Source organism: Sus scrofa, chromosome 18 (genome assembly GCF_000003025.6).
Source record: "Sus scrofa isolate TJ Tabasco breed Duroc chromosome 18, Sscrofa11.1, whole genome shotgun sequence".
NCBI classification, from domain to species: domain Eukaryota; kingdom Metazoa; phylum Chordata; class Mammalia; order Artiodactyla; family Suidae; genus Sus; species Sus scrofa.
In genome coordinates, this window is record NC_010460.4 from 953,176 (window position 1) to 980,935 (window position 27,760).

Below are 27,760 nucleotides of genomic sequence, written 5' to 3' on the forward strand. Positions count from 1 at the left end.
TCATACCTTCATAGATGGGGAAAAGATGCGCAATCCAACACAAAAGTAAGTAAGCGTTTCGACCAGATCAGATACTTTATTTTATTTTGTCTTTTTGCCTTTTCCAGGGCCGCTCCTGCGGCATGTGGAGGTTCCCAGACTAGGGGTCAAATCAGAGCTGCAGGTGCCGGGCCTACGCCAGAGCCCCAGCACTGCGGGATCCGAGCTGCGTCTGTGACCTACACCACAGCTCACGGCAACGCCGGATCCTTAACCCACGGAGCAAGGTCAGGGATCGAACCTGCAACCTCGTGATTCCCAGTCGGATTCGTTAACCACTGCGCCACGACAGGAACTCCGATGATACTTTCTTTGAAAAAAGCCATACGAATGGCCAATAAGGGTATCAAAGATGCTCAGCATCACTCTTCATTGGGGAAACGCGGCGTAAAAGCCTCAAGCATTACTACTTCCTGCCTGCCGGATGGGCTAAAATTTTTAAAATTTGTAGTAGCCGCTCTGGTCAGGATGTAGCACAACAGAGCCTCTTGAATGAGTGGGAACACAGTGCCCACCAGCCGGCAGCCGCTTTCCTGTGGAACCTTCCTGGGTCCAGTGCCCCAGCGAGGTCACTCTGGGCCATGCTCCCGAGGAGCTGTACCCCGCTGTCCTCCTCGGCCTTAGCCACAGACCCCCTAAGGTTGTCCCCCAAGCCCATCATCTCCGGCCGTCGTTTCCAAAGAGGTGTTGCCCTCGGAAGCTGCGTTGGTGGACGCGGGGCTCCCTCTGCCCTGACTGAGCTCTGCCCTGGGAAAAGCAGTAGCCGAGCCGTGTCGCTGTGGAGGCCATGGTCACAGCATTTCTACGTGTCCTCTCCTTGGCATCCGTGTGACTTAGAGTTTCTGGCTCACACCATGACTTCGTCTGACCTTTGGTGGGAAGCCGAATGCCTGCAGCAGAGCTGTCCCCAGGTCTGTTCTCAGCACGGCTGTGCCCCCACAGGAAGGGGTTAACAGAGTCCCCGTGTCATCCAGATGCCCACACCTGCCGAGGCAGCCCCTCTCCACGCGGATGGTCCCGGGGCACCAACCCGCCTCCCAGCTGTGGTTGTTGCTGCTCGCCCAGCAGGTGGTGTGCCCATGGGGTGACAAGAAGTGCCGCTGGCAGTCGGTTCCTCTGGTCACGCCACCCACCCCACACCCGTTCTGTTCGGCTTTGATCTTCTGTCCTGGGCTCTCGAGGGTCTGGGGGCCGAGCCTGTCCCGCCCAGCAGGGGAGGTGGCCAGCCTGGGACGGAGCAGGTGACTCCGTGAGCACAGGGTGGAGCAGCAGCGAAGCCCCTGGAAAGCCGTGTGGGCAGGACACGCCCTCTTCTCTCTCCTTATTTTTAACTCAACTCTTCACGTCGCCATCTGGGAAAGTCCTCGGTGTGTCCAGGGGCTCGGCCCTCCCGCCCGGGGTCTGCAGAGAGAAAGTCACAGCCTTGGCGGAGGTGACTGTGCTTTCTGTGGCTGCTCATCCTCCAGGACGAGAAGGTCCCTGGAGCCCTTCAGTTCAGGCACCTCGGTTTATAGATGGGGTGGCGGGGGACAGAGTGAAATGTTCCCTCTCAGAGGCTTAGTTGGTGGCGGAGCTGAGATCAGAGCCCTGGAGTTCTTCTCCCACTGTTTCCTGTTTATTTTTTAAGCCAAAAGCAAGGTCCCCAAGTTGCCCCCAAACCCAGCAGATGGCAGTTCTGTATGTCCCGTTGGCCAGACCGCAGGATGGGCCTGCGTCTCCAGGGCTCTGCCCAGGCCTGGGGCCGGACCCAGCTCCTCACTCACCAGGGAGCTTATCTGCTAGGAAGATGGTCGTGTCTACACTAGAGGGCGGTCGAGAGGGTCAGGAAGAATTAAAACACACAGAGGCAAAGAACGGCCTGGCGCTGGCGCTCAGGAAACACCAGCTGCGCCGCGACCATCTGATCATTGTCCCGAGGTGCCGGGCGGACGTGGCGGTCACTCGGCCTGTAACCCCATGCCTTGTGCTCCCTCCCCCAAGGTCAAGGTGGACAGAAAGTGGGTTGCGACTCTGCCACAGGCCATCCCTTCACTGCCTACCTGCCGGGCACGAGGCTGCAGGTGTGGCCCTGGAGAGGACGAAACGCAGAGCAGGCGAGGTGCTGAGGCAGAAGCGATGGAGCAGGAGCGCGAGGGGGATGACATGGGACGGGACACGGGTCCGTGTCACCAGGCGTCTCTTGAGAATGGTTCTGCGCTGCGGAACGGAGTGACAGTCACAGACACCCGTAACTTCGCAGCCGCACGCCGTCCTGTTGTCAACTTTCTGCAAAACTCATTCCGCCTGTGGTTTAGAACTTCGCTCCTCTTCAGCCTCGGGTTTTGTGAACTCTGGAGAAACTCTCAGGGATGGATTTTTTCTGACTGCAGGCTCCGCCTGTCAGCAGCAGAGAGCACAGATGTTCTGCTCAGAGCCAGACCAACGCAAGGCTGCTCTGAGTGCAGAAGTGTGTTTGCCCCGATGCTGGTGCGGTCGGATAGAGTGACACCCCCAGTCCCCTGCCCTGCTCACGGAGGGGCGACGTCGAGCCTGGACACCGTGGAGCTTTGGCAACCTTTCCATGGTGTTGGGGAGGGGGAAGGGGGGTGGAGAGAGAAAGGGAGGGGAGAGGGGGAGGGAGGGAGAGAGGGAAGGAGGGGGGAGCGTGAGGGAGGAAGGAAGAGAGAGAACAGTTGGCCAGAATCACCCTCGACAGCCTGAGCACCGAAAGGCAGAGCAAAGTAACCCCAACTCTACGTTCATGAGCTGGAGCTGGGGGTGCCTGAGACCCTCCCCACTCCCAAATCTTGCCGCCGCCGGTGGCATCACGAGACCACCTCGTTAGGAAGCCTGTGGACAGCCCCGGCGCTCTGCGCTTTGTCACAGTGGCAGCGAGCATGTCTTGATCAGTGTGCTTGTCAGCACTGCCTCCGGGCTGTGAGACCGACTGGAGGAAATGTTTGCTACGCTGTCCAAAGATGGCCCAATTTGGGCTCCTAATTTGTTTTGGACCCTCGGCGCAAGAGACTGTCTAACGAGCATGAGTGACCAGTGTACAGATGGGCGTCTCATCCACTCAGTGTTGGCTGGTGTGCGGGCCTCGGGGCCTGCGGTCTTCCCGGCAGTCTGAATCGATAATGGGGCCGTCTGGGGCTGGGGCGGGGGAACGGGTGGATTCCAGGCAGGAAGGAGGCCTGGTGCGCAGCTCTGTTACCCAGGCCCTGGCACAGCTGGGAGCAAGGGAGCCCCGTCCAAGGCCGTCTCCCTGCTGGGCAGGCAAGTGGATGCGATGCAGGCTGCGGTTGGAGGAAGTGTGTCAACCAGCTCCAGGAAGCTGTCCTGATGTCCCCGCTGAGTGGGAGACCTCAGCTATAGTTATTAGCATCCATGACTCAGCTCCCACTTCGGTCTGCAAGCTGTTTGACAATAGGTCCATGTTTGAGACCCTTCTTCTCCACAGAATGTAGAACGTAGTCTAGGGCTCAGCACACGACAGCAGGAGTTGTCGTGATGCTGCTGATGGTGGTGATGCTGATGGTGATGGTGGTGTTGGGAATGGTGAAGCTGATGATGGTGCTGATGGTGACGCTGATGATGGTGGTGCTGGTGGTGATGGTGCTGGTGGTGGTGATGGTGATGCTGATGCCAATGGTGGTGGTGCTGATGGTGGTGATGGTGAAGCTGATGGTGGTGGTGCTGATGGTGAAGCTGATGATGCTGCTGATGGTGGTGATGCTGATGGTGATGGTGAGGATGGTGACGACAATGCTGGGGCAGCAATTCTGACGCTGACTACCATTTATCTAATGTCATGTGCTAAATTTTACCTATTCTCTCCCCAATACTCACAACGGCTTCAAGAAAAAAAGGGTTTTGTGGGTGGTAAAAATGAAGCTCACAGAGGTTAGAAACTTATGGTCACACAGAGCTGTGCTGACAGGACTGCGCCCGTCTCCCGGGGACCCCTCTGTCCCCTCGGTTTTACTCAGCAAACCCCATGGGACGCGCAGTGAGTGGATCTGCCCCATCTCAAGTAGAAGCACAGGCGGCTTAGGAATATCATTTTGATGTGAATTTCAGCAAGATCGGCAATTCTCAGCTGCTTCACACGCACAAGTGGGACCGCACCAGTGATGCCCAAACCAGATTTCCCTGACACACCGTGTGAAGAACTAGTGGGCAGCAGTGGCAGTGCCATGTGCTGGAAATGGGCCCATTCTCCCTGTTACTTATCTCTGGATCTGGGCAACTACAATCTTAAAAAGTCTCCAGCATTACCTTCAGACGCCAGAGGTCATAGTTTTGTTGAGTTGAGGTGAAAGTGGAACGGGGGGTACACCTGCATGGCTCCCTCCAGGGCTGAGGCTGGGTTTCCTGCTGCTTGGAGAAAACCAGGTATGAGAGGGAAGGTGAGGAACAGCAGCAGAGCCCCCGGCGCTTCTGCACTTGGTGCGTGACCCCCGCCCCCTGCGTACCCATGGCTTAGAGGTGAAGCGACTCGCCAGAGCCAAGTCCCTAAGGTTGTGAGCAGCAGAGGCGGGGTTCAAGCCCGGCGGCTCCCTGCACTCGCTCCTTGGGGGTGTGAGGCCACAAAGAGGATGTGCCCATGAGGATGCCTTCCTCGCGGCTCGCGGTGGCATGGGTGCCCTCGCCTGGGGCCGCACGCAGTAAGCTCTCCTGTGCCCACCCCCGTGCCCGCCCCCCTGCTCTCCCAGGGCCTGGTGTGACTTGCAGAAACGGATGACATCTGTTGCTTTCACAGTCTTCCTGCCACCCTCTTCACCTCAATCTGGTCCAGAGCACAAGGAGACCGGTCGCCTGCCCTGGTCAGCGCAGGGCTCCCGCTCCACAGCGGATGTCCCGAGCTGGGAGCCACCTGCTGCGTCCTCTGCCCCCACTCGACTCTACCTAAGGGAGGCCCTCTGAGCAGAAGCTCCCGGCGGGGCTGCATTTGTAGCAGAGAGGATGGCGCTCGTAGCACCGTAACGAGGCTCTCGGAGCCTGTCCCCAGCCCGCAGCGCGGGGACCTGCCCAGGGCGGCGGAGATGGCCTCTCCGCACGGGAGTCAGGCCGGACGGGAGACAGACACTCGCAGCCAATTTGTGCAGAATCGCCGGAGGGGCTGCCTGTTGTGAAGGCGTTTTCTCTCTCGCTGGCTCGCTCTCGAGAATCTTACTTTGTCTTCTTGGGAAGGAAAAGCAGTTGATTGCAGCCAGCCCTTGGACAAAATGAAACAACTTGGTTGACGACCGAAGTCACGTCCTCGTAGCCATAAACATTCTTAGAGAGAGACGCCTGATCGACAGCAGAAACCAGTGTCAGGACGTCAAGCGGTGTGCCAGCTTCACGCGTGAGAAAGGAAACAAGGATCCACGTCACCCCCCAGTTCCCGAGTCTAGCTCACTACACCGCAGTCTGTCCTGGGGGGGCTGCACCCCGATATTTAAACAGACAGGCTTAGGGGAATCTGAACCAGGGCCTTGCGTCCAGTGATGGATCTTGGCTAGATCCCAGGTGTGCCCGCTGAGTCCACACTGATACCTGCCCCGAGGGAGGTGCCAGCACAGAGTCTGCGTGGGCAGGATGTAGGAAGTTCATGGCCAGGGACCCCGAGCGCATCAGGAAGGGGGCTCCCAGTAAAGTCCAGGTCGGAAATGGCTGTGTCGCCAAAGCCCGATGGTACCACGGGCAGAGGCAGAGCCCTGGGGCTTCTGACGTCTGTGCAGCTGTCCCAGGGGTGAGGCCCTGGGGCTCGTTTGTCCACTGGGCACTACGGACTCCTTCCAGGAAAGTGCACTCGAGGAGGAAGGGGGAACGTGCGCGGAGACTCAGGGAAAGGCCCTGGATGCCACGTCGTGTGTGAAACAGGAGACCCAGGTGTCCTCACCAGCCAGAATATCGCCGGTACAAGGATCGGCTATAACAGGGATTGAAAAGATCGGTAAAGAAAGTGCTGGAATGAAATCAAGACCTTCGGAAAGGAGAGAATCAGCTGCAGGGAAGAAGCGCCAGCGCAGGCAGAGGTCTGGGGGGCACTGCCCCGCAAGACACGGAGCCCGTGTGGGCACAGCCACCCCTTGGCGCCCAGGACGGAGCGAAGTCAGAGCCTCTCTCACTGCAGATGCAGCCGAGCGCGCACACTTGGCGGCGCCTGAGCACGTTAAGGCAGAGCTGCCCACCGCCACCGGCCGGAGAAGCACGAACGCCCGTCCACACCGAAACTTCATGACGGCCCCGAAGTAGGGACAACCCAAATGTCCACCAGGTGATGAATGAGAAACCGAGAACGTGCTATTTCCTGTCTTCCAGCCACGTAAACGCTGCGGCCTGGACACAGCGTGGATGCCCTGGAAACATCGCATGCAGTCAAAGGAGCCAGACACCGGGCTGCCTACTGCGGTCCTGCTGGCAAGGAGCCGGGAGGCAGGGGGGGAGCTGCCGGGGCTGGGGGGGAGGGGAGGGGTCAGGCAGCGGTGTCTGTGCCCTGAGGCTACGCTGCGAACACTCAGTGTGGGGCGGGTGGGTCTCCGGGCGTGTATGTCTATTTCAGTAGAGTTTTATGAACCCAGCGCAGGAGGCTGGGGCCCGGGGCCTGGCCAATCAGAATGAAGACCTCGGTGCGGGGCTGGGGTGTGCGTTTCAGGTACCTGGAAGCCCAGCCCCGGGGCTGCGTGGGCAGAGGATAACCCCCACCTGCTGTTGTGTCCCCCCCCCCATCCAGGGTGAGGACCCCCTTGCTGAGAGCGTGCTGACCTTCGTGGCCCAAACATCCGCCCTGACCTACGCGCCCGCGTCCCGGGCTGCCATCCCCGAGGGCCGCCCGCTGCACACCCTTCCCTGGCTCCAGCCTGATGAGCTCAGCCCCAAGGCGGCCAGCAGTGTGGACAGGCAGCGTCTGGTTGCGGCGCTGGGCACCTACGCAGCTCAGAAGGCCCCCGCGGCCCCCAGGGAGGGGGACCCCGCCCTGCACCAACTTGTGCGGGAGTCTTGGAGAGCCCCCAGGCTGCTTCCGGCACCAGCTGCCCCCCCAAAGTGGCCTTCGCCTCCGGACCCCAGGGACGCCCCAGGCACGGACGAGGGTAAGTCACCTCTGGTGTCTTTGCTGTGGGCTCGCCTGTTTCTCTGGCACCTGCCCAGGCCGGCCCTTGTGGGGCCTTTTCACGCTGCTAGGCTCCCCTGGGGGCCTCGGGGGGGTGGCGGGGAGGGGAGCCTTCAGGGCTGGTCGCTCAGCCACAGGGATTTGGGCTGAGGACTGGGGGCCGCTGGGGGGTCAGGTCTACTTGGGGGGTGGGGGGCTCTTCCTTCAAACCCTTTCCCCTACGGTTGCACTATTTCATGACTTTATTGAGGAAGGTGGTGGGGAAGGACTCACAGGCCAAATCTGGCCCCGGGCAGCTTTCAGAAAGTTGACATGAAGGATTTTGGAGTCTGCCCTGCTTTCATTTGTCTCCACCGCCCCGCTGCTTATGGTCAAACGCAGGCCCCGCTTGTTGTTCTGTGGTTGCTTTCTGTGTCCCCCACAAGAACGCTGCCCCAAATTAACACCTCTCTCTGTGCAATGAGTGTCCTCGGGCCTCGAAGTGACCCGCTCAAGGCCCCCGCCTCGGCCCCTTTACGTGGGTGACCCCGGCTCTCGTCATCCGACGGGGAGGGTCCTAGCCCGTTCCCAGGCCTCTAAGAGATGCCCAAGGCATCGGTTTTCTAACAGCCTTTTTCTAAGACCATAAAATATAAAGTGAGATTCTGATAAAATATGGCTTCTCCTTTGAAAACATGGAAGGGATAAGATCAAGCAGATAACAGATTAAACAAATAGGGACCGAGAAGCCCCTTCCCGTGTGCTCGCCGTTTCTGGAAGCGAAGGCTTCGTGGAGCCACTGACAGCCCTCTCTTCCTCGAGTCATGCCACCTGGCTAGGTAGCTCCCTCGACCTGCCTCCATCCAAGTAGCCCAAGTGGCACTGCTGGATGAAGGCGTGCAGAGTTCCACTCAGAGGGAAGGCGGCGTGGCCGCTGCCACACTCGCTTTTCGTCCCCGCCTTGGGAATGACGCTGTGAGGGTAGACAGTGCACCTGTTGGCAGGTAAGCTCACCGTTAGTGAGGCTGTGTTACTCATGGGAGGTCGTCCTGGGGTCCCTCCCCCGGGGCTGCTTCTGCTCCAAACCACACGCTCCTCCTTCTCCTCCAAGAGAGCCCGGTGCCAGCCCTGCTCCCGTCCTGTCCGCACTCCCCTGGTATCCACGGTCCCCGTGCTTTCTGATCTTGCTCTGCTGTAAGTGTGCTGCTGAAGGTCACCCCAGCCCCCGACGGCCAAGCCGTGACCTCGGCGCCGACCTGGGGCTCCTCTCCATGGCGCTGCCGCCACGTCCCGTCCGCTGTGTTTTTGTGCTCCCCTGGATCAAGCAGTGTCCTCTGGTCTCACTAACCACACTTCCGTCCCCTCCTCCCCCTCCCCACCTGAAAACGCCCCGCTTGCCCCCGCCCCTCTTCCAGCCGTCCGAGGCAGGAGGAGACGAACGCCCCGTCGAGGGGCCTGGGCCGCGCAGCCTCGGATGCAGCACGCGGGTGCCGCGTTTCTCCTGCGGCTTCTCCGCCGGAGTGAGCTTTGCCGGCTCCTCCTCGTCGTCGTCGTCCACGTCCCCAAGGCGCACGTCTCGGAGTGTCCTCTGAAGATGCTCCCTGGTCTCCAGGGACCCTTGTGAACGGCACCGTTCGGGTGGGGTTTTGTCCTTGCCACGTTGCGGCATCAGTTGTCTTTTTATACATGTTGTCTTCCCAGGTGCACTGTCTGCTCTAAAGAGAGTCGTGTAAAATGTCAGTCACGGAGCAGACAGAGCCTTGTAGGGTGAACCCGCCCTGGCATCACCGGGCTGCAGCACACGGCGGCTCCCAGCTCCTCTCGCTGCTTCTGTGACCCGTCGCCTCCCCTACACGCTCCCGTCCGATTCCACCCGACGCCTGCCTTTCGGTATTGCCTTGCTGAAAGCTCAGACTCGTGAATAAACCTAACCGGCTTTAGCACGTGTGAAAGATTCAGACCCATGTCTTACTACCACCGGCTACCTTATCAGCGTTGAGATTTCTCAGCTGTCGTACATTTTCCTTACACGTGGTTCTTTGACGGCAGGATCCACAGAAGGTCCGCTGATGATGGGTATGCTTTTGAAGCTCCTTTTAGCCTGCAGAAGCTTCCGCTTTCCTCTTTTTTCCCTCCATGAATCATTTTGAAAACAATTACGAGGTTCGGGTACGCAGCCTTTTAATTCCGCATCTGTATACACTGCAGAGCAATGGCCCCCAAAGGGCTACTTGGCACATGTCCCCGCACGGCTGACCTTTTCACCTCTTTGCCCCCTGGGAAACCCTTCCCACTGGTAATTACAAATCTCCTCCCTGCATCTGTGCGTTTTGTTTTATTCTGTTTGTTTTGGATTTCACGAATGAGCGAAATCATGCAATACTTGTCTTTCTGAGCTATTTCCCTCACATAATACCCTCCAAGTTCATCCATGTCGTAGCCAGTGAATTTCATTCTTTTTCACGACAAACATTCCTCTGTGTGTGTGTGTGTGTGTGTGTGTGTGTGTGTGTGTGTGTATCTTCTTTATCCATTAACCCCTTCATCCACTGATGGGCCCTTAGGTTGTTTCTGTATCTTCACTGTTGTAAACATCGCTGCAGGAAACATAGGAGGGTGGATGTCTTTCTAAATGAGGAGTTTTGGTTTCTTTGGATAAATACCAAGGAGTGGAGTTGCTGGATCATAAGGTGGTTCAATTCTTCATGTTTTGAGGAATCTCCGTACGGTTTTCCAAAGTGGCTGCACCAATTTACATTCCCACCAATAGTACATAACAGCTCCCTTTTCTCCACATTTTGTCCAACAATGTGGTATGGCTTTTCTTTTCAATAATAGCCATTCTGACAGGTGCCAGGTGATGTGGCACCGTGGTTTTGCTTTGCGTTTCTCCGATGATTAGTGCTGTGGGGCATCTTTTCATGTGCCTGTTGGTCATATGTTTCCCTTTCTTGGGAAAATGTCTGTTCAGATCCTCTGTGCATTTTCAAATCAGATTGATTGTTTTTTGCTCTTGAGTTGTATGAGGTTTTTTTTTTTTTTTTTTTGTCTTTTTGCCATTTCTTGGGCCGCTCCCTTGGCATATGGAGGCTCCCAGGCTAGGGGTCTCATCAGAGCTGCAGCCACCGGCCACAGCCACAGCCACAGCCACATGGGATCTGAGCCACGTCTGCAGCCTACACCACAGCTCACGGCCACGCCAGAACCTTAACCCACGGAGCAAGGCCAGGGATTGAACCCGCAACCTCATGGTTCCTAGTTGGAATCGTTAACCACTGCGCCACGACGGGAACTCCTAAGTTCCTTTTCTATCTCTTTTCTCTGTCTGGGCGAGTTCCACTGCTTTTTCTCCCAGTTTGGCTCATCCAGTGCATTTCTGGATTCATCTTCTGCCTCATCCAGTTTGCTGTTGAGCCGCTCCAGTGCATTTTTCTGTTCAGTTATAACTTCTGTTTGATACTTTCTTGTAATTTCGGTCCCTTTGTTGAAGTTCTGAATGTGTCCAGCTCTTCTTCTCCTGGGTTCAACGAGCATCTTTCCGACCCTTATTTTAAACTCGTTATCCAGCGAGCTGCTCATCTCCATTTTGTTTAGTTCTTTTTCGAAGGTTTTTGTCTTATCCTTTGGATTGAAACATATTCCTCTGTCTCCCCATTTTGCTCCGTCCTCTGAGTTGGTTCCTCTGTGTTCAGTGTATGAGCTACCTCTCCCTGTCTCGAAGCACTAGCTTTTGTAGGAGGTGTCCTTTGGGGCTCAGGGGTACAGTTCCATCTGGCCACCAGAGCCAGGGGCTCAAGGGGTGCCCCTCGGTGGGTGCATGTGCCCTCTTGTTGTGGGGGGGCCGTGGCTGTCCCGGGATGCTGGTAGGCAGGGTTATCTCCTAACTGGCTATGAGCCCAGCTGAGGTGCAGGAGTGGCTCTTGGTGGTGCACATCTGCTGATTAGACAGGTCCGATGGTGATTTGCACAACGGAAGGAGTGTCTCTGTCCCCAGGGAAGCATCCCAAATGGCTTCTGTTTCTCCAGCGGCTACTTCAGGGTTAGTAAGTGAGCCTTCTTCATCTGCGATCCAGGCATATTTCAATCTGGCATGTATGTGTTGGTTTTTCCAGTCAAGTGAGTCTGCACATGCCCTTTAAGGAGCGAGGTTTTTTGGTTTTCGTTTTTTGCTTTTTAGGGTCACACCTGCAACATATTGGAAGTTTAGAGACTTCAAGTTGAATCAGAGCTACAGCTGCTGGTCTATGCCACAGCCACAGCAACACTGGATCCGAGCTGTATCTACGACCTATGCTGCAACTTGCGGCAAACCTGGATCCTTAACCCACTGAGCGAGGCCAGGGATCAAACTGCATCCTCATGGAGACTTGTCGGGTTTGTGACCTGCTGAGCAACAGCAGGAACTCCCTAGGAGCAAATTTTCTGTTCTCTGTGCTTCTGCAGTTTTCATAGACATACTTCCTGCTGGTTCTCAAAGCGAGGTATTTGGAGGGCTCATCTCCCCCTTTGGGGTTTGGAGGTTGGGGTACCTCCTTCGGTGCTTAAGTTCTTGGTCCTCAGGGAAGAGGGCCCCCCGCCTTGGTTCTTCCCAGTTGGTGGCTCGCCATGGCTGGGGCCTGGGTTTTCCGTGCCACCTCTCTGCCTCTCCTTCTGTCTTGATGCTCTGTGCATCCAGTGTTCAGGTCCCTTTCTGAGGGCCGTTGCTCTGTCCCAGCTGTAGATTTGCTGTGTCCACGGGAGGAGGCGAGGTCAGGTCTTTCTACACTGCCATCTAGAAGTTTTTGTAACTGGAGCCTCTTACATTCTGTGTTTTCCTGATTGCATCCCAAAGAGAATGTGTGCCTGTCCCTCTGCCCGGGAAGTCCTGTGAACTTGGAACTCAGAGACTTGATCACCATGTTCGCGTTTGGCCAGGAGGCTTCCAAGGGGGTGAGGGACGCTTCGTGCAGGGACCCTGCCTCCTGCGTCTCACGTAGGGTCCAGCAGCCACGGGCCACCTGGCTTTTCTGGCAGCTTTTCAACCTGACTCCTTGCAAAGCGGTGGATCCGTCAACAGGAGGCGCCCCCGCGCCCCGCCCCCCCCCCCCAGGGATGCACCCGTGGGGCCGTCCTTTCCTCTGGAACACGTGTCGTGGCCTGTGGTTGTGCACTTGCATATGTGTGATAAACGGTTGTCTCTGCTTTGAGACCACGCGCTTAGGGAAGACAGCTAACGGTGCCTCTTTGCACACGTTTGCACCCAGGGCTCCGCGTGTGCCAGGCAGGGTGTTTTCTAAGTGGAGGAAAGGTCTCATTGACGCTTCACGTCCATCACGAAAGACTGTGTATTGTCAGCCTCATCCTCCTGATGAGGAAGCCGAGCCTTGGGATGGCAGGCGAAGTACCCTCCCAAGTCAGATCGCGTAGACGGTGTTGATTGGAGCTCTTAAGAACCAGCTGCCTGAAATGCAGATTTCAACACCGTTTGCTATTTTCTTAGGCGAATTGATCCCTCCGGTTGGAAAGAGAGCAGAGTTTACTTGTGTTGTTTTCAGTGAAAACAGACAGGAAGCTGACGGATGATTGACGATGCCTGTAGCTCCGGAGCAGAGGCCCAGAGGCGGTCAGAGTAAGATCATAGCCTGCCACTATCCGAATTTATCTGAGTCCTTTGCAAATACTAGAGCGTTGGACTCCAGCAAGCAATTAAATGGGCTATGTACTTTCTAAATAAAAGGAGCCCAGTAATTTCTTCATGATGAGGAGGAGGGAGATGCTGAGGAGGGAGATGGGGATGTGAGTGATGCTGATGAAGAAGGCGACGGTGATGCGAGTGATGCTGAGGAGGAGGGAGACGGGGATGCGGGAGATGCCGAGCAGGAGGGAGACGGGGATGCGGGAGATGCCGAGGATGGAGACGGGGATGCGGGAGATGCCGAGCAGGAGGGAGACGGGGATGCGGGAGATGCCGAGGATGGAGACGGGGATGCGGGAGATGCCGAGCAGGAGGGAGATGCGGATGGTGAACGTGAGGGTGATGATGCGAGTGATGCTGAGGGTCCTGACGGAGGTGCTGCTGCTGCTGGCGATGCTGAGTCGTGTGTGTGTGTGTGTGTGTGTGTGTGTGTGTGTGTGTGTGTGTGTGTCTGGACAGGGGCCACAGCGTGTACTCTACTGCGCGCTTGGCAGTAGAGGCACTTGGGAGCAGAAGCTGTTTGGTGTCGTCCACCTCCTCTTGGTCCGAGCAGTTTCTAGCGAGGTTGACTGCGCACCACGGCTTCTTCTTACTCTCTGGAGCTCGTAGCGTGTGGAGGGGGGCCTCTATTAAGACAGGACTTCCGTCGGTCAGGCCTGCAGCCGTTGTGCAGGGGAGCCGATCTCCTGCTCCAGGCCTGGCATATGTGATGCCCTGACGGCCCATGTCATTGCTCTGCCAGGGCCCACTTGGCGCACTGAAAGCTACTTAAAGGGTCATTAGAAGCTGGCCGGGTCGCGGAATGACAGGGTGCCGCTGATGGAACAAAAGAACGTTCCCCTTTGATGCGCGCGGTACTTGATCGTGCCCTGGGCCACGGTCCCTCTTCAGTCCACCAGGGCAAGCTGGACCCTTGCAAAAGGGTTGCCTCCTTTCTGTTCATCTTCCAGTGACGGACAGTGGGCGCCTCGGAGGTCACTCCGTGTGGCTGACAGCACTTGGGTGGGAGGAGATTTCTACCAGATGGTCATTGTTCTCCTCGCCGGGCGGCCCCCCGCTTGGGCCACCACGGCGTCCACACCCGGTTGTAGTGACGCTTCATGAATGGTTATCGGACACGTTCCTTGTTTGGATGAGAGGAGGCCCTTTTAGGAATTCTATTTTATTATTCCATTTTTTTTTTTTGGTCTTTTTTGCTATTTCTAGGGCCGCTCCCGTGGCATATGGAGGTTCCCAGGCTAGGGGTCCAATCGGAGCTGCAGCCCCTGGCCTACGCCAGAGCCACAGCAACGCAGGATCTGAGCTGCGTCTGCAGTCTACACCACAGCTCACGGCCACGCCGGATCCTGAACCCCTGGAGCAAGGCCAGGGATCGAACCCGCAACCTCATGGTTCCTAGTCGGATGCGTTAACCACTGAGCCACAAGGTGAACTCCCTATTTTATTATTCCATGCTTTTGAAAATGGAGGTTTCTTACGAGAGTCAAAGAGGCCCCGGGAAAGTCTCTGCTGTTCTCCGGGCTTTCCCTTAAACCTGAGCTTTCTCGCTCTGGCCCATTTCTGCTCTGCCCTCGGAATCAGGACAGCAGAGCTGAAGACGTTAGAGAAGGAAGGATGTCTCGTGGCGGAAGGGAGAGGTTCTGGGCTCTTAGGGGTCAGGCCGCCTTGTTGGAAGAGAGCCCATTCCTGAGCTGTCTGGTTCTTAGACCGGTGGACGGTGGACACACTGGGTCTGGTTTTCTCAGTAACCCTGCAAGTGGGCGTGCCCAAGTCTGTCTACACAGCCAGACCCTGAGACAGGAGGGGCTGGACAGGGCGCCTGAACCACAAGCACAGCGAGCCTGGGTGTGGCCGGCTCCAGGGGCGTGGTGGCCGGCCTTCTCCAGGAGGCTATGACCCGTTGTGTGTTGTGGGTCTTTTAGGGCTTCTGGTCTGACTCGCCCTGCCTTTGACCAGCATCTCACCTGCCCGGATGGCCAAAGACAAAGCCTCCCCCCGGTGGGGTGCTTTAAGGGGCTGCTCAGAGCCCCCACCCCAGCTCCAGCCCCTGCCCAGGCTCTGTCCCCTGCACCTCCCATGCGGCCCGTCCGCAGATCCCCCTGGACCAGCCGCTGAAGCCCACCTGCTCCAGCCCCCGCCCGCTGATAGGTGCAGGGCCTCCTCTGGCCTCCCTGCTCGGACCTTGTGTCAAGCTTGCGTCTATCAGATGGCGTCTCGCTGCACAAAAGCCTGCAAGGGCTTCTCATCTCATTCAGTAAAATCCAGGTTCTTTTCCTGGTCTGAGACCCCCCCCGCCCCGGCAGCTCCAGGCCACCCCCTGGCTGCCTTTCTGTCCTGGTCCCCCCGACTGCCCCGAGGCCTTGGCTCTTGTGTCTCCTCTGCTTGGAGAGCCTTTGCTGCAGATGCTCTCTGGGCTCAGGACACACCTCCGTCGGCCTGAGCGAGCTGTTCCCCACCAGCACCCCCAGCCAGCAGCCCCCCTCCCGCCTGCCCCGCCGCCCACACGCTGGATTATTCTCCCACAGCCCCTGTCACCACCAGACGGCTGTGTTCGCGTGGGCTTTTTCATGCTCTGGCCCCTCGTGGGGACTGTGCCCGCGGGAGGCCAGCCTCAGCCTCTCATCCAGGGACGGCAGTGGCTCACGCTTCACGCCAGCACTGCAGCAGGACAGAAATTTGCTGTGATTTTCATGCCAGGGGCTTAATAATAGCTGAGTATTGTTTTTCTTACTTTTTTGTTGATCTTACTTTTGATATTATTGAATCAAATATTATTGATTTTTTTTTTTCTTGGCTGCATCTGAGGTAAGCAGCAGTTCCTGGGCCAAGGAACTTTCACCGGAACCTGCATCGCAGCAGTGAAAATGCTGGATCCTTAACCACTAGGCCACCAGGGAACTCCTTTGAGTTTCTATTCAAAACCTATTCTTGCCACTTCGGATTGAAATATTTTCTTTCTTTCTTTTTTTTTTTTTTTTGGCAAAGGACGTAATTTGGGTTTATCTTTAAAAAAACAGTGAATTGAGTTATCTTCGCTAGTGATTAAAAATAATAAGTTTCTTACCTTTTTAGAAAAAGTAAGGTTTTATATCTTTAGATTTTATTTTATTTTTTTGTCTTTTATCCTTTTAGGGCTACACCCGAAGCATGTGGAGGTTCCCAGGCTAGGGGTCGAATCAGAGCTACAGCTGCCGGCCTACACCACAGCCACAACCATGAAGGATCCGAGCCGTGTCTGCAACCTACACCCCGGCTCATGCCCACGCCGGATCCTTCACCCACGGAGCAAGGCCAGGGATAGAACCCACCACCTCCTGGGTCCTAGTCGGATGCGGTTCTGCTGCGCCACGACGGGAACTCCCTGTCTTTAGATTTTAAAAGTTTTTAGTGACATTTGTCGGCTCTGAGTTTTAGTTTAATTGTTCATTTCCAAGGGTTCCACAGGCAGGAATGTACAGGCAGACCAGTTGTACAAGTTGGTAGGTGGTTTGCTCAAAATGCAGTGAAGACGTTTGTCGGTACACCCTGGAGCGAGTGAGTGTAGGTCGTGTCAGCCCACACCCTCGTCTGTCTGAGGAGGAAGAGTGTGTCCGGTGACCTTCTCGCTTGCAGGTGTGGGTGGTCGGGTTGTCCCAACAGTTAAGGAAAAATGTTGCTTTGTCCTGCCAGTCGGTGGTCAGCGACTCTCTGGCTTCCAAATCATTCTGCTGCTCATGCGTGTGTGGCTGTGGATGCATCTGTGGGTGTCTGTGTGCTATGAATGTGTGTCTGTGTGTGTGTCTATATGTGTGTGTGTCTTTGTGTCTGTGTGTGTGTCTAGGTCTCTGTGTCTGTGTGTGTCTTTGTGTCTGTGTCTGTGTGTGTCTAGGTCTCTGTGTCTGTGTGTGTGTCTATATGTGGTGTGTCTTTGTGTCTGTGTGTGTGTCTAGGTCTCTGTGTGTGTGTGTCTGTGTGTGTCAGTGTCTGTGGGTGTCTGTGTGCTATGAATGTGTGTCTGTGTGTGTGTCTATATGTGGTATGTCTTTGTGTCTGTGTGTGTGTCTAGGTCTCTGTGTCTGTGTGTCTGTCTAGGTCTCTGTGTCTGTGTGTCTTTGTGTGTCTGTGTGTGTGTATGTCAGTGTCTATGTCTGTCTGTCTGTGTGTAGGTCCTGGTATCTCTGTGTGTGCATGTGTGTGTGTGTGTCTCTGTGTGTGCATGTGTGTGTGTGTCTGTGTGTGCATGTGTGTGTGTGTCTGTGTGTGTGTGTGTCTGTGTGTGCATGTGTGTGTGTCTCTGTGTGTGCATGTGTGTGTGTGTCTGTGTGTGCATGTGTGTGTGTGTCTGTGTGTGTGTGTGTCTGTGTGTGCATGTGTGTGTGTCTCTGTGTGTGCATGTGTGTGTGTGTCTGTGTGTGCATGTGTGTGTGTGTCTGTGTGTGTGTGTGTCTGTGTGTGCATGTGTGTGTGTCTCTGTGTGTGCATGTGTGTGTGCATGTGTGTGTGTGTCTCTGTGTGTGCATGTGTGGATCCTGTCATCCCCTGTCCCTTCATCTCCTGGACGACAGCGGGAAGACACCCCGGGGGCCCCACGGTGGCTGAGTAAAGGGCAGGGAGGGTGACGGATGGAGGCTGGGCGCTGACGTTGATGACGGGCCTTCGCATCTGTTCGTTGCGGCCGATGCTCGGGCGGAGAACTGGCTGGTCCTGCATCATCTCGGCGTGAGGCTTGAGCGCACACGGCGGCGGCGGTGCGACTGAGCATCCCGGGGGGCTGGTCCTCGCTCTGGCGTGGGGATGCCAGGGAGCTGTAGCCAGAACTCAGGGCAGACGCCCAGCATCTGCTTTCCCCGTGGCTGGGAGGGGACGGCCGTGGGGGCCGAAGGGACCCCTCCTCGTCGCCTCGTGGTCCTGGCCACAGTCCCGATGATGAGGCCCGTGGTCTGGTGCTGGATTAGTGACTCTCGAGGGACCCTCTGGCTGGTCCCCATTTTACAATAAGGACATGGAGGCATGTGCAATTAAGGCGTTCGCCCGAGACCACACACTGGGCATCAGAGGGAGCCCGGAGTCTGTCCCTTGTGCTGGGCCCAGGTCTGTGCAGGTGGCCTGGGGCGGCGGGGAGCCTGAGCTCTTCCTCGCAGGCCGCCGAGCATCCACCCCACTGGGAGGTAGGCAGCCCTTCCTCAGGGGACCTGCCGGCCACCGTGAGGACACGGAGGGGCTCAGAACCCGAGGCCTCGGCCTGAGAAGGCGGTGCTGCCCACAGCCGTGGGGTCCAGGGGGAGCTTCGACCCCCCGGGTCCCCCCCAGGCCCCGGCCTCCCTGCATGAGGTGGGTGGGCTGTTCTGTGCGACACGACCCCTCTGGGGACTGTTCCCAGTCTCGCTGCTGCAGGGAAGGCCTGCCCGTGCTGGTGGGTTCCCAGGCGGGTTGGGGACTCACTCATGGATGCTTGGCTCTCAGAAGAGATGTCACCTGTGTCGGTCTGAGGGCTCGTGAGCCACGCCGTGAAGAGGCCTCCACTGCCTCCCTGCCCCGTGCTGCACGTGGCTTGCCAGCAAGGCGACACCACCCGCTGCGGGCAACGCAGGAAACGCAGCAGCTCCTGAGAGCACATGCTCAGGAGGGGCCCGGGCGCCGGACTCGGGCGGCAGGGGTGACCTGTCCATGGGGCAGGTCCAGGGTCTCCTTTCTGCTCATCTTACTTCCTGGAAACCCTGGCTGCTCCCAAGCCAGGGCCCCAACACATGTGCTCACACTTGCTCACACGCGTGCACACGCACAAGCCCACAGTATCCACACTCTCCCACCCACACATACTCACACACGTGCACGCACACTCATACATGGGCACATACCCAGGTCTGCTGCACCCATGCTTCCTCTCACAGTGCACACACACTCTCAAATGTGTGCACTCTCACACACATACCGACACTCTCTCACACATACATGCATACACTCACACACAGTACACACGCATCACACCTGTGCACACTCTCACACGTGTGCTCACGCACGTGCGTTCACAGTCACCCACCCACACTCACACCATTTCCCCATAAACCAAGACGCTCAAAGAATCTGGTGTCTTGGACATGCGTGTCGGGCAGTCTGAGGCCATGACATCCTGAAGACCAGAACGCCCGGCCCTTCTTTGTGGAGAGGCCACAGTCCACGCCCGTATCACCATCACCTTTCAGCCCCCAGGAGACACGAGGGCTGCAGGAGAATGTGCACAGAACCTTGGTTCCAAAGGTGTTCTCTAGACCCCCTGTCCCCCGCCCTGCCTGCAGTGGCAGGTGGCGCCCCTGTGGTCAGGGGCAGTGATGGACAGACGAGCAGCTGCTGGGTGGATGCTGAGCCCCCCCCCGCCGTGGTCCAGGCTCAGGGAGGGCGGAGGGAGTGCTGACCTCGAGGGCAGATGGCTGTGTGACCCCTGGGTGCACAGGACACAGCCCCCCAGGTGACCCTGCTCATGCCGCGACTTCCTGGGCCCTGGCCCAGGTCACGTGGCGTTAGGATGCTGCAGCCGCTGACCCTGCTGACAGGGTGGCCTGTGTTCTGGAAAGTGTTTCTGCTTAGGAACGGTCGTTTTCACCTGCCCCTGCCTGTGTCCTTCCCACAGACATTTTCACACGCAGGGGCCTGGCGGGTACCCACCGCAGGGTCCCTGCAGCTCAGCCTTCTGTGCTGGGCATTAAGCACACAACCCTTGCCCCTAAACCCAGAGCAGGGCGGTTCCAGGACTCGGTGCCCATGAGCAGCCTTGCGTCCCCAGGCATCCCCTGCTGGCCCTCCTGGCGAGACCTCGGTGTGTGCTCAGCTGTCCCGGCTCTTAGATGCTCGCAGGAGGCGGACATGGTGTTTGCCGGGCAGCCCCTCAGAGCCTGCCTGGTGCCCAGGTTCCTGATGTGGCCCCTGCACTGTTTCCACTTGCTGGGCCATGAGCGTTCCTTCGTGGTCAGCGTCGGGCCCGCGTGTGGACGGGAGGTGAGACTCGGCTGGAGCAGGGGCACGTGGAGGAAGCTGCGTGCACGGTGGCGGGTTGCACAGATGACCGAACGCTGGCCCCTGTGTGCCGTCCGCCGACTCGGTTTTGGGTGTGCGGGCGCCCCCCGGGCCTTGAGTGCAGCGTTTTCGGAACAGCAGCAGCGGATGCGATGCGTGCCACCTTGAACCCCAAAGCACATCTTTCATCTTTTCTAGAAAACAGCATGTGCCTGTTGTCAGCCCAGAGGGAGCACGAGTCCCAACACTTGAGCCTCCTGTGCTCTTCTCTGTTCTTTCAATGTTTCTGTTTGGGAGGAAGTGAGAAATGTGTTTCCAAGTTCACTGCTGGAAGTTATTTTTGAGGCAGCGTTTGGTCCCTGAAAGTTCGGGAAGACGCCGTCGCTGTGGACCCCAAGGGACGGGGCGCGGAGGGAGGTGGGGATGCAGGTGAGAGGCGCCGTCCCCATGGCTCAGGTCTGGGGCAGGGACCACAGGGACGAGGTCGACTGCATTTCCTTCCACGGGAAGCTCTTTCGAGGCGAGGCTTTATTACTGTTGAGGGGGCGTGAGACCCGCAGATCAGAGAAGGGTCGTCACTGGAGAGCTCCTTCCCCGAGAGGCAGGGGTACTCAGGGAAGCACCAGGGGTGGGGAGGAGGGGGCACGGCACGGCCAGGGGCCTTCAGTGGTTTGCAGGTCGGCAGGCTCAGGACTGGCTGGTGGGAATGTCGGCCATCCTGGGCCAGTGGGGCTGCCCCTGGGTGTTGGGACCTGGGCCCGGGCTGATCAGAGCGGGGCCAGTGGCCTGGGGGCGGGGGTGGCCCGAGGAAGGTCACCGTCTCCTGGGTCAGCGAGGCCCAGAGGTCAGAGCATCAGAGGCCCGTGGCGGACACAGGAGGAGCCAAGGCCGGGGAGTGTCACCACCCTGCGGCAAACCTGTGGGGGCTTCAGGGACACCCCCACTGCTCTCCAGCCTGCAGGGTGGGAAGGACCATCCAGCATCATTCTTTTTCAAATAAATACCGTGGAAATGTCTTCCTTCCTCTCTCATGTGTGAAGGATGTTTTCCCTGGACGAGCTAGACTTCTGAATTAGACGCCTCGTCTTTTATTGGTTCAAAGCTGTCCCTTCTGAGCAAATGACCGAGTGTGTGACTCTGCGATATTCATGACTGTATATAGGCACGTCCCTCATGTCACCCCCGCAGGACGCTTGCCGTGTCCCAGCCCCGCACTGCTCCGCCTCTCGCCGCGCTCACTTGCTCACTCACGACTTCACCTCTGTTTTCGGTGCAGCCGTGCGCGCTTGGCTGGTTCTCTTTGCTCCATCCTTGGGGTAGACCCAGTGCCCCGAGTCTCCAAGCTAATGCTTTTCACGGTGTGTGGGAATTTGTGGAGGCTTTTTCCTTTCTTTCTTTCTTTCTTTCTTTCTTTCTTTCTTTCTTTCTTTCTTTCTTTCTTTCTTTCTTTCTTTCTTTCTTTTTTTGTCTTTTGTCTTTTTAGGGCTGCACCCGCGGCATATGGAGGTTCCCAGGCTAGGGGTCTCATCGGAGCTATAGCCTCCAGCCTACACCAGAGCCACACCAGGCTCCAAGCCGCGTCTGCGACCTACACCACAGCTCACGGCAACGCCGGATCCCTAACCCACTGAGCGAGGCCGGGGATGGAACCCGTGTCCTCCTGGATACTAGTCGGGGTTGAGGAGGGAACTCCGAGGTTTTTCTTTGCTCTGACCCTTTGGCCTCCTTCCTTCCAAACCCAGTTACACTTGTGGGGCTGCTGTGCTGCAGCCTTCCGCTCCGAGGTTCAGACCGCAATCACTCCTGGTGTCTGTCCTGAAACGCACCAGCCCTTTGCTCCCTGTCATCCGACGTGCGGTCAGGCCACCGGGTGAGGCTTTGTCTTTCGGGTGCCGACCTCACGGACAGAGCCTCCTCCGGCTCTCCGCTCGCAGCGCCTGGGCGCCTCTGTGTGTGGAGCAGCTCCTTAACCATCCGCCTCCTCGTTCTGACGCTGCGCTTCTCTCTTGGTTTTATTTGTGTCTGTTCTGCGTGTTCCTTCTAGAAGCCCGTGTTCAGACGCTCCTGCAGGACCTGGGGAGGCACCAGGTCGGCGCGGAGGCTCTGAGGGCCCTGGACGTGGACGAGATGGCCCGAGTCATTGCCGACGCGATGCCAAGCGGGGACCCAGAAGGGGAGCAGGGCGGTGCCAGGAGAGGCGGTGGCGCAGCCAGCGGGCAGGCGGACCGCGCCGGAGCCGGAGCCGCGCTCGGCAGAGGCGCTGTGCGAGGTGAGCCCCCGCCGGGGTCGCGTGCCCTCCGACTGTGATGTGTTCTTTCCAGGGGGAGATGCGCTTCGTGTTAATGGCTGCATCTGTCTGAACCTTTGCCTCCGAACGCTTTCGTAACAGGCTGAGCCTTCCAGAGCAATTATGTTGAAAGGCAGAGTGTTCTCTGGCGGAGGTGTGATGCCTCCGCGGAGGCTCAGGGTTGGAAAAAAATGGAGCGATAGAAAGTGTTTTTGTTTGGATTGTGCAAATAAATACCATTGAGTCAAATATTTGAAGAATGAAGTGAAAGGGGTTCATTCACATGTCCGTTTGAGGCTCACACCCAGCTTCTGAGGCTGCTCCAGGAAGAGGGCAGAGTCCACAGCCCTAGCACGTGTGTGCGTGTGCGCACACACACACACACACACGGCTGCAGGCTCCCCACTCCCCAGTATGCTCACACATGCATGCACACACGGATGGATGCAGGCTCCCCACTCCCCAGCATGCACACACACACACACACACGCACAAGGCTGCAGGCTCCCTCTCCCCTGCCTGATTGCTTTTCAGAGTCACTGGAGCTTCATGAAATCACCTGACTCCGTGCCTTGCACACAGTAGTCTCACAGAAACATGCGCCACGATGCAGGTGTAGGTGTGTGTCGCTGTCCCCTGAAGGCTGGGACGAGGCTTGCTTGGAAGCTGGAAGCACGGCTTGACTGATGTGGAAAGATACTGGTGCCCCGGGACGAGACGTGCCAGTGGGCAAGGAGCGGTTAGAAGGTGGACACCTGTCCTGGGCTGGGCGTCTGCAGGGCACACAGAGGCTACACGCCGACTGCCGCATGTGCCTTCAGAGAAGTGACCACTGCAGGGAAAGGATGAGTCGGAAGCCAGCCCAGCCCAGCCCGAAGTGTTCGGGTTCGGCGTCACCTCCCTTCCCCCGGCCCTGCAGCTCTCTCTTGCCAGGAGCTAGCAGGAGGGACGACCCTCGGGTCCGTGGAACCGGTGGCGCGACTGATGGCTGCCCTCACGTCTGACGTAGCTGGTCCCCCGCCTCTTCCCCCGCGTTTAGGCAGGGCCATCCCTCCACCATACACAGGGGGCTCGTCGCCGTGGGGGTCAGGCTGGCGTCGCTGTGCCTGAGCTTCCGTAAGAAGGGCCCTCGGTGGCCACCCCTTCACGTGCTGTGACCCTTGTGTGACGCTCTCGATGAGGGTTCTGATGCGCTCGTGTCTTTCACAGATAACAGGGGACCAGACGGCGATGGTGGCGTCGACCAAGAGGTGAGAGGGCGTCCGCCCACCTGGGTCGTGTGACACCCGGAGCTGTGTTGCTTATCTTCTTGTTCCTGGTTTGGGGACGTGTGAAATACAACGGTTTTCCCAGAAAACGATGGAAGATCACCCATACTCTCAAAAATTAGAAAAATTGTAAAGATACATATAAAACTCTGTGTATTTTGATATCTGCTATTCTGTTTTCAGATTATATACGAATATTTGTCCATTAAAGGAATATGAAAAATACGGTTAATTCAAAGAACGAATTAATGTTCCTTAGCACTTCCCCACCCAGGGACACGGAATAGCACTTGATGATAACACCCCCTGCCCACTTTGTGTCACCAAGGCTGGTTTCCGAGCTTCAGTTAGGGGCGTTCACAGACTCTGCCTCTGTCCACCTGTGACTGCCCCAACTGAAATTCAGTAAAATTATCTAAATAAAACCCAGTCCCTCAGCTGTGCCGGCCACACGTCCCGTGGTCCTCAGTCCCTGGGGTGGGAGGGGCCGACGCAACTTGTCCCAGGCTGCTGCGCGAGGTCCCCTAGGGCCGTGGTGGAGAGGGGTCTGGAATGGGCACGGGTCACGGCCTCTCCCCGTGGGTCAGGTATGTTTTCCTGGTTGAGAGCCTTGGGCTCATTAGCACACGTCTTAAGGATGGAGAGAGGCCGTGGGAACACAGGAACGGTCGTGTGGGTCTCTGAAGCTGTGCGTTTTGGCGTGGAGAGAGGGATGTCTGGCTGGCACCTCTCTTGGGGTCGGATCGACTTAGCGGTTTCTGGCTCAGTCCGCAGGGAAGAAAACAGCGACCACCTCTGTAAATGCCCATCGACAATGAGAAATGGGGGCGCTGCTGCCTGACCTGTGGAGGGGACGCGGGATCTCGGGGCACCTTCCTCCCGTGGGGGGCAGGGAGGGCGGGAACAGGGCTGCGGGGGCTCCAGCCACACAGGTCCAAGCCAGACCCCGAATCCACCCCTCGCACGCAGCCTCGGCCCCTGGGGCCCCAGGTCCCGTCCTCCGATTGCGTCTCCGTGGCCCAGGGCGCGTTCTCAAGCTGGTTTCCTTTCTGCCAGGTCAATGGTTTGGGCATTGAACTCGGGGACCCCAGGCAGGTTCCCAGCTCTCCATTCCTGCCCGGAGCCCCCAGGCTGGAGGAGCCCCTCCAAACGGAGACCAAGAAGTCGGAGGCCCCCGAGACCCCCCTGTCTTCCGAGGAGGAGCACGCCGGGGTGGAGAACGTGAAGAGTCAGACCTACTCCAGGGAGCTGCTGGGGGGGCCGCCGCTGGAGCCCTGGATGCCGGCGGCCCTGCAGGGGGACCAGCACCTCGGGGCCGGGGCGCAGGGGCCTCCCAGGCAAGGCCTGCGGCTGGATGTCCAGTCTTCGGAGGAGGAGTTTGGCTACATCGTGACGGAAGATGAGTGAGTGGCCTTTCCTCGCCAGGTGGTGAGATCCTGGCGCCTTGTGGGCAGGGAAATGCTTTCAATTTTCTGTGTTCACTTGGGGCCGCGGGGGAACCGTCCCTGGTGTCACCGGGGCGGGAGGGCAGCCCCTCCAGCCCGTCCTTCGCACCCAGGTCTGAGCTGGGACCCGAGTGTGAGGGCCGTTCTCCACGACACAGACCCAGACCAAGCCCTCCCATCCCTTTGGTCCTGGCCTCTTGCCCGTGGCCGTCCCCGCTGGCCCTGCAGCCCAGACCTCGGGGGCCTGTTGAAGCCGCAGAGGCCTGGGCCATCGGGGGGGCCCCTGGCAGCAGGGCTCCGTGCCCCTGAAAACCCCCAAAGCTTAAGTTGTCCAAGTATCAGGGTCTGAGCCACCTTCAGAGAGCAGACGTGGTCCTCGTCTCCCTTTGCTGCGAGCGTAACGAGGGCAGACCTCAGGCATCAAGTGCCCAGACGACAAGGGGCCACCCCGTCCTCAGGCCGTCTCCTAATGAGTCTGACACTTGACTCTGCGCTGTGTAATAGTGTGGTGTTTTTCTAAGGGAAAACGTCTGGCTGGCTGCACACACACATGTGTGTGTGTGTGTCCAGGACAGGGGCCTCTGCAGGTGTATGGGCAGGCTTGTACAGGTGTGTGCAGGTGAATGTAGAGATGTGTGCAGGGGTGTACAGGTGTGTGCACAGATACATGTGCAGGCATGTGCAAATGTGCCTGGTGTGGGTACAGGTGCCTGCATAGGTGTATGTGCAGGGGTGTGCAGGCACGCATATAGGCGCATGTGTAGGTGTGTGTGTAGGTACATGTACAGATGCATGTGCAGACGTGTGTACCGGCATGCATGAGGCCTGTGTGCAGGTATGTGTGCAGGTGCCTGTGCAGGCGTGTGCAGCTGTGTGTACAGGCACGTGTGAGGCCTGTGTGCAGGTGTGTGGGCAGGAACGTGTGCAGGTGCCTGTGCAGGTGCACGCACAGGTGTGTGTGTAGCTGTGTGTATAGGCATGCATAAGGCCTGTGTGCAGGTGTGTGCAGGTGCATGTGCAGCTGTGTGTACAGGCATGTGTGAGGCCTGTGTACAGGTGCACATACAGGTGCATGTGCAGGTGTGTGTGTGGCTGTGTGTAGAGGCATGCACAAGGCCTGTGTGCAGGTGCATGTGCAGGTGTGTACATTCATCTGCCATCGTTTTCTTTGGCGCCATCGCGGGCACCCGGTCAGGAGTCCCAGTGCTGGTCAGGTGTTGCACGTGCTTCAGCGGCTACTCTCCTCAGGGCAGAGGCTGCGTCGCGCAGGAAGCCTCTCTCTCGCTGATTCTGCCGCAGGTCCTCCACTCACACCTCTGGGTGTGTTCGCTGGCACTGCACTGCCTGCGGCAGGTGCCACCAGACCACGGTTGGCAGAAAACATCTTATTTTGAGCTCCCACCCTGCACCGCAGCCAAGTGAAACCACAGGTGGTATTCTCGCCCGGGTTTGTAGGCGTTCTCAGCTCTGGCACCTCTGGCACCCAACCGTTGGCTGGTTTCTCCAGGCCTTTCCGTTAAGACGTTGCCTGCCCATCCTGACTGCATCACCCTGTGCCATGCTCCGTGCATGCTCCATGCCTGGTGTCTGGTGTGTGTCAGAGTCGCTGACACGGAGCACACGGGGGTCCATGCTGCTGGAGGCGGACCTTCCAATGGCTGCTGCTTGTTCTGAGCTGTGCCGGGGGCTCCCCTTTCTTGGCAGACATTGCATTCAGGGGCATATGTGTGTAACTGTGTGTGTGTGTCTATGTTGCGGGTGTGGTATGTATGTCTCTGTGCTGTGTGTGTGAATGTGTGTGTGCATGTGTGGACCTGTGTGCATATGTGTATGTGTGTGTAGTGAGCGTGTCTCTGTGTATGTGTGTGTTTTGTGAGCATGTAAGTTTGTGTGCACATGTGTAGTATGTATTGTAGCATGCATGTGTCTGTGTATTGTGTGCGTTTGTGTGCGTGTGTGCATATGTGTAAGCTTGTGTAGTATGTGTGTGTCCACCTGTTGTGTGTTTTATGTATATGTGTCTGTGCATGTGCATAGGTGAGTGTGTGTGCGTGTGTGGTGGCCCCGATGGGGCCTCCGCTGCACAGCTGCTCTGAGCACCTTTCCTCCTGCCAGGACATCCTGGTGCCCGAGGGCTGGGCCATGGCTTGGGCACCGGGGCTGCTCCCCGAGTGGCTCTGGGGCTCAGCTGCACGGAGGAGGAGCAGCCCCCCTGAAAGTCCCAGTAAAGTTCCCAATCCTATGAAAGACTCTTCCGAATGGCAGCCTGGCGTCCGTGTGGACAGCCCAGACCCGCCATCCAGGGGGGCCATGGCACCCAGTGTGAGCAGCCAGCACCCTGGGCGGAGGGGGCACCTCCTGCTCCCACGGGCTGTCCCGTCAGATGAGGCCACCATCAGAGGGCTTTTCCTTTTGTGTCCCTTTATTTCCTATAAAGCTTTCCTTGGCCCTGCCTGTGGGGCCTGGATATTTACCTGCTACAGGCACAGTTTAAAGGAAAAAAATCCTTGTGTTATCTTGGCTGATGTCCCTTCTTTTTCTTTGGCGGCTTCAGTTGGAGTAACAGAGCTTTGTGTCCATGACTCTTATCTCTCAGGCCCCAGAAGCTTCTGCCTCCCTCCTGCCCCCATCTCCGTCTGCAGAGCTGCCTGCCTCTGTTATCAGATTCATTGGGAATCTGGGATTCTCCAGGGCACGATTTCACCAGACCTCAGTTTCAGCCTCCAGAGACTGGCTACTAGCTTACGAGCCTCAGATGCCGTTTCTTGTAGATCCTGTGTTTGGTCGTCCACCCGGGGAAGGGACGTGGCCGGTGGCTCAGCGAGGTCCCCTTGCCGACACGCCCCCTGTCCTCGCCGCTGGTGGTGGCACAGCTCACGCAGCTCTGCCCGCGCCCTGCTCGCTCTTCTGTTTTCGGATGGATGGACTGTGGCTGAATCCTTAGCCATTTCCATGTCCATCGTCTTTACGCACCGGACAGACTATTCAAGATGCGTGAAG

General features: G+C 57.7%; 1 protein-coding gene across 3 annotated transcripts in view; it reads left to right on the forward strand.

The window, feature by feature from the left end:
* The window catches only part of PTPRN2 (protein tyrosine phosphatase, receptor type N2), a 668,485-nt gene that overhangs the window by 232,051 nt on the left and 408,674 nt on the right, over positions 1-27,760 (forward strand). For all 3 annotated transcript variants that reach the window (XM_021079161.1, XM_021079162.1, XM_021079163.1), the window contains 4 exons: positions 6,740-7,097; positions 21,805-22,029; positions 23,257-23,297; positions 24,372-24,718. In XM_021079161.1, the coding sequence (XP_020934820.1) occupies positions 6,740-7,097; positions 21,805-22,029; positions 23,257-23,297; positions 24,372-24,718 (971 nt within the window). The remainder of the gene's footprint in view (positions 1-6,739; positions 7,098-21,804; positions 22,030-23,256; positions 23,298-24,371; positions 24,719-27,760) is intronic.